Source organism: Vulpes vulpes, chromosome 14 (genome assembly GCF_048418805.1).
Source record: "Vulpes vulpes isolate BD-2025 chromosome 14, VulVul3, whole genome shotgun sequence".
Lineage (NCBI taxonomy): Eukaryota > Metazoa > Chordata > Mammalia > Carnivora > Canidae > Vulpes > Vulpes vulpes.
In genome coordinates, this window is record NC_132793.1 from 47531616 (window position 1) to 47542890 (window position 11275).

Sequence of the window (11275 nt, forward strand, 5' to 3'; positions counted from 1 at the left end):
ACTCGATCCGGGGTCTCCAGGATCTCACCATGGGCGAAAGGCAGTGCTAAACTGCTGAGCCACCCGGGCTGCCCCCAACATTGATTTTATTAGTGTGAGTGGCCTAGGTACTTCTTTTATTTTTTAAATTGAAGTTCAATTTGCCAACATATAGTATAACACCCAGTGCTCATCCCATCAAGTGTCCTCCTCAGTGCCTATCTCCCAGTTACCCCAAGCCCCCGCCCACCTTCCCTTCTGCAACCCTTTGTTTCCCAGAGTTAGGAGTGGCTTAAAACTTGGCTTAAAACTCCCCAAGTGCCTTTAAAATGTAGCAAAATCTGAAAATCATTAATACATTATTAGTACACAATTAACAATTGGGCAATATATACTAAATTTAATTTGGGTAAAGCTTTTGCATCAATTTTCCGTCTAGTCTTTTACTATACAGAAATACCTGTGTAATTTCACAAAGATATTGGAAAAATATTATCTACTACACTACTGTTTGTAATAGCTGTAAATGACAAGCAAACAAAACATCCTTCAAAATACAATATGGTGTTTCACAATGCAATGTTTTACAACCTGCCAGGCAGATTTATGCCTGCATATTGTTTCCTATACATTGCCACATGTTATGGTCAAGAGCCCATCAGTCTTCTGGCCCTAGAACCAATGCCCATCTATCTGCCCCTTTGGGAACTTGCTTGACATCAACTTGGGATTTTCACAGAGAAGTAAAATCTCTGAGAGTTCAGGAGATGCATGTGCCCCCTCCCACTAAGGCACAAGCTTGGGCATCAGGTTGGCTGGGTGACCCTTACCCTGGCAGGACAGCAGAGGGAAATGCTATCAGCCCAAACAGAAGAGGTACAGAGGCCAAACATTTAGGAAGCTGGGCCACTGCACAGGTGGGCAAGAGACCTCTGGGCAGCCCTCACAGTTTGCCTGCTGTGTGTGAGCTGACTATAAGCTGTGTCACAGTGGCTGGATTACATCACAAAGTATGCTCTCCTTGCAGGGGCTTGGACAGAGAGCAGAGGTCAGGAGTTAAGGAGGCCCCTTACCAGGGCTTAGGCACAAACTGAGAGCTGGAGACCCAGGAGAATCACGGGTTAGGGTGTGGGCCACAGTAAGCTGCATAAGAGGTGGAGGCAGCCAGCAGGTACCTCAGGTTGGAGAGTCCCCAGGGAGCCAGAGCCAAGAAAACTTGGGGCAGCAACATTTCAGAGTCACATCTTACAGGCCTGAGGGGCAGAAATAGGAGTGGATAGTGAGGTATGCAGGGTAGGTTCTGGCATACCTGGGTCTAAGTGTTCCTCCTGGAACTTCACATGGTGAGGGAGGAGATGGAGGGTGGAATGCTGGTAGCAGGACTCTTTAATTGGCTTCTTGCAAGTTGACTTCCTTAGAGACAGGGGTAGTCCTAAAGAGTGAACTTAATGGCTCTTTCTTGAATCCAGCTGGGCTGATGTTATTATAAGATCTCTGGACCTGAAGTGGCCACAGATATCCCACCCCACCTGCAGCTTCAGCCTGGGAGGACAAGGAAAATTACTTGTGTCCCTGGACAGAGGGACCATGACTAGGTCCTGGGGGTCCTGCTTGCTTCTGTTCACCATTTTCGGGGCCCTGGTGGCCAGCACAGACCCAAACAAGAATAAAGTAAAGGTGTTGAGGGGATTAAAAGTAATCAATGCCTCAAATGCCAACGTGAAGCAGTGCCTGTGGTTTGCCATGCAAGAATACAACAAAGAGAGTGAAGATAAGTACCTCTTCCAGGTGGTCAAGGCAATACAAGTCCAGATGCAGGTAAAGGTGTTCTCTCTCACTATGCATGTGTGCATATGGTGGCACAGATTGAAGCTGGACTGAAAGAGTGGGCATGGGAGAAAAACAATGATATTCAGGGATCCCTGGGTGGTGCAGGGGTTTAGTGCCTGCCTTTGGCCCAGGGCGTGATCCTGGAGACCTGGGATCGAATCCCACATCGGGCTCCCGGTGCATGGAGCCTGCTTCTCCCTCTGCCTATGTCTCTGCCTCTCTCTCTCTCTCTCTCTCTCTCTCTCTGTGTGTGACTATCATAAATAAATAAATAAATTTAAAAAAAACTTTAAAAAACAATGATATACAAAAGACCCATTATGTGAGTGCTTAAGGACCTACACTCTTGCATGTCACTATGACATCACTGCACTTTCTATATATTCTTGCACTGTTGTTCTAAGTTCTTTATGTGTATTAACTTGTTTAAACTCCAAACTGTAAATCTAACATTCATGATTTGTATTTTCTACAATTGGGAGATAAATTGAGTGTCATGAATATTTTGTAATAAGGCTGCCATGGGCAACATTTCAATCTATCCACATAATGTGGATTGTGGGGCTGAAAATCCACATAATGTGGATTGTGGGGTTGAAAAGAGACATGTTGCTATTTAATGTGTAGGTAATAAAGTCCCTACTCCTAGCCTATAATTCTTTGACTCCAACATTTATTTAGTGGAAGTGAAGACATTCTGATTTTATGTTCATAAAAATGTATCCCTTCTCACAAGCCCAAGCATGGCCCAATGCTAGGAAGCATTGCTTAGTTGGAGTCCATTGAGGATGATGCTCTCTGAAGCTTGCAACACGTGTCCCTGCCTGCCATGGTCTAGAAAAAGCCCCCAGAGGTGGAATTCAGCTGACTGTACCATCCTCAGTTGGCGGGTTGGTAGTGTGGCTCATAATTCCACAATGAAACTTGGAATGAATTGTAAAGATACTCAGCAGAGAGGTCATTTTTATCAGAATTTACTTCAGTTTTTATATTCTCCATATAGTGTTCCATTTGAAGGAGCTGAGCCAATGCACATGTTGGCACTTATGACCTTGTCCCTTTGGAACCTTATGAGCCATCAGTCCATATTTCCAGTATATCGTGCTGATGGCACTCTGTTTATGACTGGGCATACTGTTCAATCCACCTGGGGAACTCCTACAGCACTTTGAAATAGGGGAATGGATTCCAGCTCTTGTACCTTCCCCCAACCCCTTTGTAGTTGTCATTCTTTGGTACCCAAGTAGCACCATACTCAGCAAGTTTCTCCCAAGCAGCTTCTATGCAGGCTGCTGCAGATAAGGCAGTGAGATGGACAGAAATAATCACATTCCTAGGGAGCCAGCAGTCTTATCAGAAAGAAATAGTGCCAAACCCAGAATGAGAACTGGGGATTCTAGCCTGCTGGCATGGTACCTAGGGGCCCAGAGGTCAGGAAAGTCTTCTTCAGACAGGCTCTCACCTGAGGAGCTTGTATATGTCCTACTGCACTGGTCTCACTGGCACCAATTAAATGAGGATCTCTAGATGGGACCTAGGTCTCAGTAGGTGTTAAAGCTTTCCAGGTGATCCCAATATGAATCAAGTAAGAACCACCTCTCTAGGGAGTAATGTTGGTGGCTAAACCTGAAGGCAGACTAGGAGGTGATGGATGCTGGTGGGAAGCATTTTTGTTTAGGTTTCCCACATCAGATCCTAGTGCTAGTAGTTTACTTGGGAGGCCATCCTAGTAAGCACCAGCGGGCTGGAAGAGAAGGGAGACAGGGCAGGGCAGTGAGTTACTGTGCAGGTGACCACTATGGGCCTCCCTGGAACCTCAGGAAAAGGGTGCATAGCCTTCCTCAGAGTTTAGCCACACTGCAAGAGGGAAGCTCAGTTGCTTACCCATCAACTCCCATCCATTGTTGGCTAAGAGCTTCTCTTGGCTCCTGCTGGTCAGGAAGCCCCAGGCAGGGACAGCCAGGAAGTGGCAGTGTGTTTGGGAAGAGCAAAGGACATGAGTATCACTCACAGCATCTCCTGGAAAAGATGATGGGAGGGCTGCATGGGGTTGGGAAGAGCAACTGGGTAGGGCAAGCTGCCACTGGGAAGAAGCATGGCCCATTTGGCAACTCAGAGGAGGCTGTGTGACTAGCTTGAGAGGTGCTCAGGGATCAGACCATGAAGGGCCTTAAAGATTGTGGGAAAAACTTTTTCTTTTTCTTTTTAAAAGATTTTATTTATTAATGAGAGAGAGAGAGAGAGAGATACAGAGAGAGAGAGAGAGAGAGAGAGAGAGGTAGAGACAGAAGCAGGCTCCATGCAGGGAGCCTGACGTGGGACTCGATCCTGGGTCTCTAGGGTCAGACCCTGGGCTGAAGGCAGCGCTAAACTGCTGAGCCACTCGGGCTGTCCCAAAACTTTCTATTCTATGTAAGGAATACTGAGAAGCAAAAAAAAAAAAAAAAAAAAAAAAGGAATACTGAGAAGCCAGATAAACATTAGGTCAGGGAGTTCTTGGGATCCACATAATTGGATTGGGGTTTTAAAACTGTCATTCTGGTTATTTTTAGAAAGGATTGTGAGGGTTCCATGAAGGTGTCCATGGAACCAATGGCCTTGGCTCCCCTCAGTTCAAGTTTGTGTTTCCCTGGAAATGACACATAGTAGCCCTTTTCTGCCATGTGGAAGGGGTGGATCATGGTGCTTTGGGATGCAAGTTTAGTGCTGGGCAATTCTGTTGGAACTCCAGGTCTTGCCTGCTAGATGGATGGTCACTTAATTCCTCTGCCCTATTTCCCTACTAAAAACAATGGGAGTGATGGCCTCACAGCAGAGGGTTGCTGTGTGGGTTAAGTTATTGTGTGCCAAGCCCCAGGAACAGTGTCAGGCAAAGAGCAAGCACTCAGTAAGCATTAGCAAGTATTAGGACTGATACAAAGTCCTGTGGCTGTCTGGGTTTGCCTCTATGGAATTTTTCAGGTTCCCAATTTAACTCTCAAACCAAGGCCAGCTCTGCCAATCCCTTCTTAATGTCAACTAACCAGCTTCTCCCCCATGGCAAGTCAGAGTCACCTTGTTAATTCCTTAGAATGTACCTAAAATGTAATCCAATCTTATTAAAGCCTTGAAGATAGCAATGAGGAAAGACACTCCTTTTGTCTCCTGCTGTAATCTATTAAAACCAGAAGAAAGCTCATTTAAATGGACATCATGAGTAGCCTTAAGTACACTCAGCCATTCATGAGTTCAGGACTACTAAAGCCTTGCTGTAGACCTACTGCTAAACACTCAACAGAGAACAGCAAGACAAATTTTAGCCAGCATGGCCCCTTTAAGAACTGCTTGATAAGTTGGTGGGGGAAACCCTCCAAAGCAGGAGATTTCACCAGATAACAGACTCTGAGGTGTAGAGAGAGTGGGAAAGGAATAAGGAAGGAGCATCCATTGTGGACACAGGGCCTGTCCTCACTTCTGACCCACGTGAACCTATAACATCTCCAGCCCAGGGGAGCCAATGGTTCTGGTGACCTCATCCTTCCCTCTGATCCTTTCCCGCCCCCCCTCTGATCCTTTATGGAGCATGCAGAATGCTCTGGACTTTGGGACAAAAAATGGAAATACAAAGTCTCACCTTCACTGGAGCCTCACACTGGAAAGGAGAATTTTCCCTGAGTATACAGCTCCAGGTAGTAGTTTCCAGGGTCTTACTATTATCAGTATACAGAGAGAACCAGGTAGGATGTTGTAGGTCTTCCTCTAAAGATATTTTGGAGAGAGGGGATAGGGAGTAGGTGGTAGAGAGAGAGGATGAAGGGGTGAGTGTTTTTTAGGGGTTTTTTGGGCTAAAACTTTAAAAAAGTAAAATAAAAGTGTTTTGAATAAAATTGTACCATTGCTAATTGACAGGTCACAGATCGTTTGGAATACTTTATTGATGTTGAAATTGCCCGCAGCAATTGCAGAAAGTTTTCAAACAGTAGTGAAAACTGTGTCATTCAAGAGAGCTCTAAACTGGAAAAGGTAGGTGACCAATATTCTGTGATGGTCTTGGCTACTCTGAACCTCAAAAAGAACATGAGGGGGGATCCCTGGGTGGCGCAGCAGTTTGGCGCCTGCCTTTGGCCCAGGGCGTGATCCTGGAGACTCGGGATCGAATCCCACGTCAGGCTCCCGGTGCATGGAGCCTGCTTCTCCCTCTGCCTATGTCTTTGCCTCTCTCTCTCTCTCACTGTGTGCCTATCATAAATAAATAAAATAAAAAATTAAATAAAAAAAAAAAGAACATGAGGTACCTGTATCCTCCTCTGAGGTTTTGATCACTCCCAAAGATTTGCCCCAGAAATGGGTTTTAGAACAGAAGGTAGAAAACAATGGAATGCATTGAACCCCTCTGAGTCTTTCCCCACCCCTCATCCTAGGGACAGAATGCTTTCAGGATCATTCTCATCAACTCTGGCCTCTTGGTGCAGGAAAACTTGACAACACATATGTCTGTCCTCTCGGATCCAAATAAGCAACCCAGCCATTCCTGGCACCAGAGTTGCTCATCCTTGTGAAGACACAAACAGAAACTTATCCATCCACTCAGCAACTCATTCAAGCTTACCACCAGGTGGTATTTTGGGTGCTGGAGATTGAGCAGTGACTAGGCCAGAGGGCATTTCCATCCCCCAGAATTATAGTTGATTTTTGCCAGGCTTGGCCATGATTTCCAGGAAGGTCATGGAAGATCCCAAATGTCCCCCACCAAAGGGCTGACCTGGCCCAAGCCTCAAGCCTGTATTACTGGTCTCAGAGGTGGGGAGAAGCCCAGATTCATCGAAGCATTTAATCTGAGGTGAAGGCTTTCTGCAAGTTTACCTGAGAGGTATGTCTTTGCTTTTTTTTTACACCAGTGGTTCTTGATGTGAGCAAGCATCAGAATTACCTGGAAGCCTTGATAAACCCAGATGGCCAGATCCTACCTGCACAGTTTTGGATTCAGTAGATCTGGAGTAGGATCCAAAAATTTGCATTCTTAACAAGTTCCTAGCTATTGCTGCTGCTCTCCCTGCTGGCTGTAGGAACATACTTCAAGAACCACTGCTTCATGTAGCCATGGCACAGGAAATTGTGAGGGCTAATTAACAAAGTGCACTTCTATTATGTTTCACTAAAACTGCCTCTGTATGCTCAAACTTTACAAATCTGATTGTGTCTAGTTAATAGCAGATATGCCTCAGGACAGACATTTAAGCAGAGAGCATGTCTTCATGCTATATGGCTTTTATGTTACTTTTGTTTATCTTTTACTGTTAGTAGAAGTATGGTTGGTTCACATTTGTATTTTCTACTGGGCCCACTGGGATTATAGAAAAGTTGTTGCTTTTTACCTGTCTGTAGAAAAGCTTAAAGAGAATTGAGAATTGTCCTCAAGGAGCTCACATATTGCATCTAAGGTTTCCATGGACCATCCCAAATTTTAAGGTGCATGTTTTAAATCACACACTTATCAATAATGAAAACTACTTTGCTTTTTCTTTTGAAATCTTTAGAATAAAGCTGAAAAGTAATAATGCTGGACAATATTTCTTATTATCAGCTTTAACGGCAGTGTTTTCAATACATATAACCAATTATTAAACATTATATCAAGTGCTGATTTCTGGAATTCCTCCAATTCCTTTTCCCAAGAGTTATTTTTTTAAATTAAGAACATTTCTCCTACCAATTATTCTTTCAGCATCTACCAAGGATACTTGAATAAGTGTTCTGTTTTGACTCATTAGTGAAATAAAGTAAGACATTCACTAACATTGTGTCATTCTTACATATCTGGAATATGGTCTGTTTTTTGAGGGGGATTTTACTGCTTGGATTGTGGCTAGGTAGTTCTCATCCACAATGACTGATGGCAAGTTGCTCAAAGTGGCAACAAGTACACGGTCAACCAATGTACAAGATGTATCACCATCTTTTACATCTTTGAGACAACTGCACGCAGATATGGCATGGGACTTTCCTCACTCCTTTGACCCAGATAGCAATGTTGAGCCTGGTGTCAACATGCACATCCATCCCTTTCATGTTCTCCCTGAGTGCCCTCAGGGAACACTTCTTGAAGGCTCCTCCACAGATGTGCTGTGAACATAGATGGTGTATGCTCTGGTACCTCACTAATGGCAGAATAGCCCCTTCTTTTTCCACTTTTCCTTGTGGGAGCCATTCTGTTGAGCCCAGCGTAGGAAGGAAGAGCACAATGGATTATGTCTGCCCTTGTCTTTTAGAATATGGTGAAATCCAATATGCCACTTTTTAAATTTAGGAATTTTTATTTTATTTACATTAAACACTCTTAAACTTCCCTAATTTTATGAATCAGAGGTACCTTGCTGGCTTAGTCGGTGGAACATATAACTCTTGATCTCAAGGTTGTGGATTCAAGCCCTGTGTTGGGTGTAGAGATTACTTAAAAATAAAATCTTAAGAAAAAAAGAATCATTTGGATCATGTGGTGAAACCACACACACACACACACACACACACACACACACACACATTCCATGGCCTCATCCCAGACCTACCGCATGAGAATTTCCAGGTGCAGACACCCTACACATTCCAGATCACTAGGAATGTCTCTGAAACTCTGCCATAGGGACAGAAATTATTTAATGTGCCACCGCCTTTAACTTGCTAGTGTTTTTTTTTTTTTTTTTTGAGGATTTTTGTTTCAGGTAAGCTTAATTTATTTAATTTTTTAAATAAATTTATTTTTTTATTGGTGTTCAATTTGCCAACATACAGAATAACACCCAGTGCCCATCCCGTCAAGTGCCCCCCTCAGTGCCCGCCACCCAGTCACCCCCACCCCCCGCCCTCCTCCCCTTCTACCACCCCTAGTTTGTTTCCCAGAGTTAGGAGTCTTTTTTTGTATGTATATATATATATATATTTTTTTTTTTTTTTAAATTGGAGTTCAATATCCCATCAAGTGCTCCCTCAGTTATATTTTGGTTTCAGGATTCTTCTAGTCTGGTACAATGAGAATGAGGACTTCCCACCTTTTTTGTGTGTCCTCTGGATCAGTTGAGGGACAACAGGAGCTTTGGGTTCCCAAGGTTTGGTGTAATTTGCCTATAAAACCATCTTGACTTGGTGTTTTTTATGTGGGTTTCTGGGAGAAAGAGGCCTACATATTCCTCTTTTGTGTGTATCCAATACTAAGCAGAGACCAGGCTTCTTTTTCTCTGACTCCTAATAGCTCCTGGGAGTACCTCAATGTTAACAATTATTTAAGATGCTTTTTGTTGTTTTTGCAGGACTGCTATCAATGTATAATCTGCCTATCTGGCTACCTATCTATCTAACAATCCATCCATCCATCCACCTATCACACACACAGAATATTTCATTTGCCATTTCAATAGTATTTTGAAATGCATGGGGACACAAGGCAGGAAACCACAAATGTTGGAGAGGATGCGGAGTAAAGGGAACCCTCTTACACTGTTGGTGGGAATGTGAACTGGTGCAGCCACTCTGGAAAACTGTGTGGATGTTCCTCAAAGAGTTAAAAATAGACCTGCCCTACGACCCAGCAATTGCACTGTTGGGGATTTATCCCAAAGATGCAGATGCAATGAAACGGCAGGACACCTGCACCCCGATGTTTCTAGCAGCAATGTCCACAATAGCCAAACTGTGGAAGGAGCCTCAGTGTCCATCGAAAGATGAATGGATAAAGAAGATGTGGTCTATGTATACAATGGAATATTACTCAGCCATTAGAAACGACAAATACCCACCATTTGCTTCAACGTGGATGGAACTGGAGGGTATTATGCTGAGTGAAGTAAGTCAATCAGATAAGGACAAACAGTGTATGTTCTCATTCATTTGGGGAATATAAATAACAGTGAAAGGGAATATAAGGGAAGGGAGAAGAAATGGGTAGGAAATATCAGGAAGGGAGACAGAACATAAAGACTCCTAACTCTGGGAAACGAACTAGGGGTGGTGGAAGGGGAGGAGGGCCGGGGGTGGGGGGGAATGGGTGATGGACACTGAGGGGGGCACTCGTCGGGATGAGCACTGGGTGTTATTCTGTATGTTGGTAAATTGAATACCAATAAAAAAATAAATTTATTATTTAAAAAAATGAAATGGAGAGAGGGACTCTTTGAAATAAAAGATGGTAGAACCCTAGAATCCACTGAATTGCTCTTGTTATTAGAACAAAAGGCATTATTTAATTATTAAGATAACATACATAAGCTTATATTTGACCTAGAATTCCTTTATTTACATTGTAGAAAACATCAAAGAGAATTACAAATAAAATCAAGTTTACATCTGATCTCCCAGCAAAACATGGTGATTGTATTTGTTCTTATGGGAACAGACACCCCTCCAGGTATCTGCTGATGGCTTTAAAGGTCTAGTAGATTCCTAGTAGCATTCACTGATGGATGATGACTCATCCTCCAGCATATTCCTAAACTGATACCTAGCAACAGGACATTTTTTTTCTATTTTCTGGGATTACTGATTTTGTTGTGCTTGTGGTCTTTTTCAGAAAGTAATATGCAGTTTTTTGGTCGGAGCACTCCCCTGGAATGGTGAATTCATCATGATGAAGAAGCAGTGTGTGGATGCTTAGGGGGTTCTGGAGTACTCCTCCTCCCCATCATCGCCACCTTTCTCTGTGAAGAGATAAATGGCTCATGCTGGTGTTACCAATGTGGTTTCCTCATGCATGCCTCTCTGCTTATTTTGTTTCCTGGTTTCTTATTAGGTCGTGGTAAGAGATGAATATGTCCAATTTTTTTTTTTTTTTTGGCCTCAAGCGGAAGCCCCTTTGACTTTGTCTAGCTTGGTGACCCACCACCAGGGAATCAGTTTGTCTCTGAGTACAAACGATGGAGGTGAGGTCTGATTCCATTCCCTACTGCAAATCTGAGGAAGTATTCCTTTATGATTGGGTTTAACAACCCCTTCCAGAGGTCTGGAGCCAATGGGTGCTACCTCAACAGATTCCCTATGGAAGCCTCCTTTTTGACCTGAGGCGTCTTTCTCCTGAGGGAGGATAGAAGCTGGTAAGAGTGTAAGTGTAGAGGGGCCACCACCTCCATCTCTATGCTCTACAGTGGGGCCTCCCTGAAGGTGGGCTCTGGCAGAGGTCTGGAAATAGGACCCAGGATTCAGAGAAGGGACTGTGCCACTTACTCTTCCCCAGTGCCACGTTCTTCAATTCTTGCTCTCCTCTGGGTTTATGCTAAGAAAAAAATTACCAGAAACTTGGAATAAGACACAGAGAAGTCAACATGTGTTGACTTGCCATTTTGGATATTGTTCAATGAGTCTAATGAGGATTATTGAGTCTTCCAGGGAATATACCTCTGTTTGATGTTCTTTTCATTATTGATTAAAAGCCAGAATCTAAAGTCAAATGTTTACTTGTGGGTCTTTTTGTCCTTGAGAGGTGCAAATGATTAGTATCTAA

The 11275-nt window shown here is 43.6% G+C and overlaps 1 protein-coding gene across 1 annotated transcript; it reads left to right on the forward strand.

Moving 5' to 3' along the window:
• The first annotated feature begins 1566 nt into the window (after positions 1-1566).
• On the forward strand, positions 1567-10432 carry CST8 (cystatin 8). Its single transcript, XM_026002301.1, has 3 exons — positions 1567-1797; positions 5698-5811; positions 10349-10432. Exons 1-3 carry the CDS (start codon positions 1567-1569, stop codon positions 10430-10432), a joined length of 429 nt encoding a protein of 142 aa, XP_025858086.1.
• The last annotated feature ends 843 nt before the right edge of the window (positions 10433-11275 follow it).

Coding starts and splice junctions, on each gene's coding strand:
- CST8 (XM_026002301.1), top strand. CDS start 1,567: ATGACTAGGTCCTGGGGGTCCTGCTTGCTTCTGTTCACCATTTTCGGG. Junction 1,798..5,697: donor CAATACAAGTCCAGATGCAG/GTAAAGGTGTTC, acceptor GCTAATTGACAG/GTCACAGATCGTTTGGAATA. Junction 5,812..10,348: donor AGAGCTCTAAACTGGAAAAG/GTAGGTGACCAA, acceptor GGTCTTTTTCAG/AAAGTAATATGCAGTTTTTT.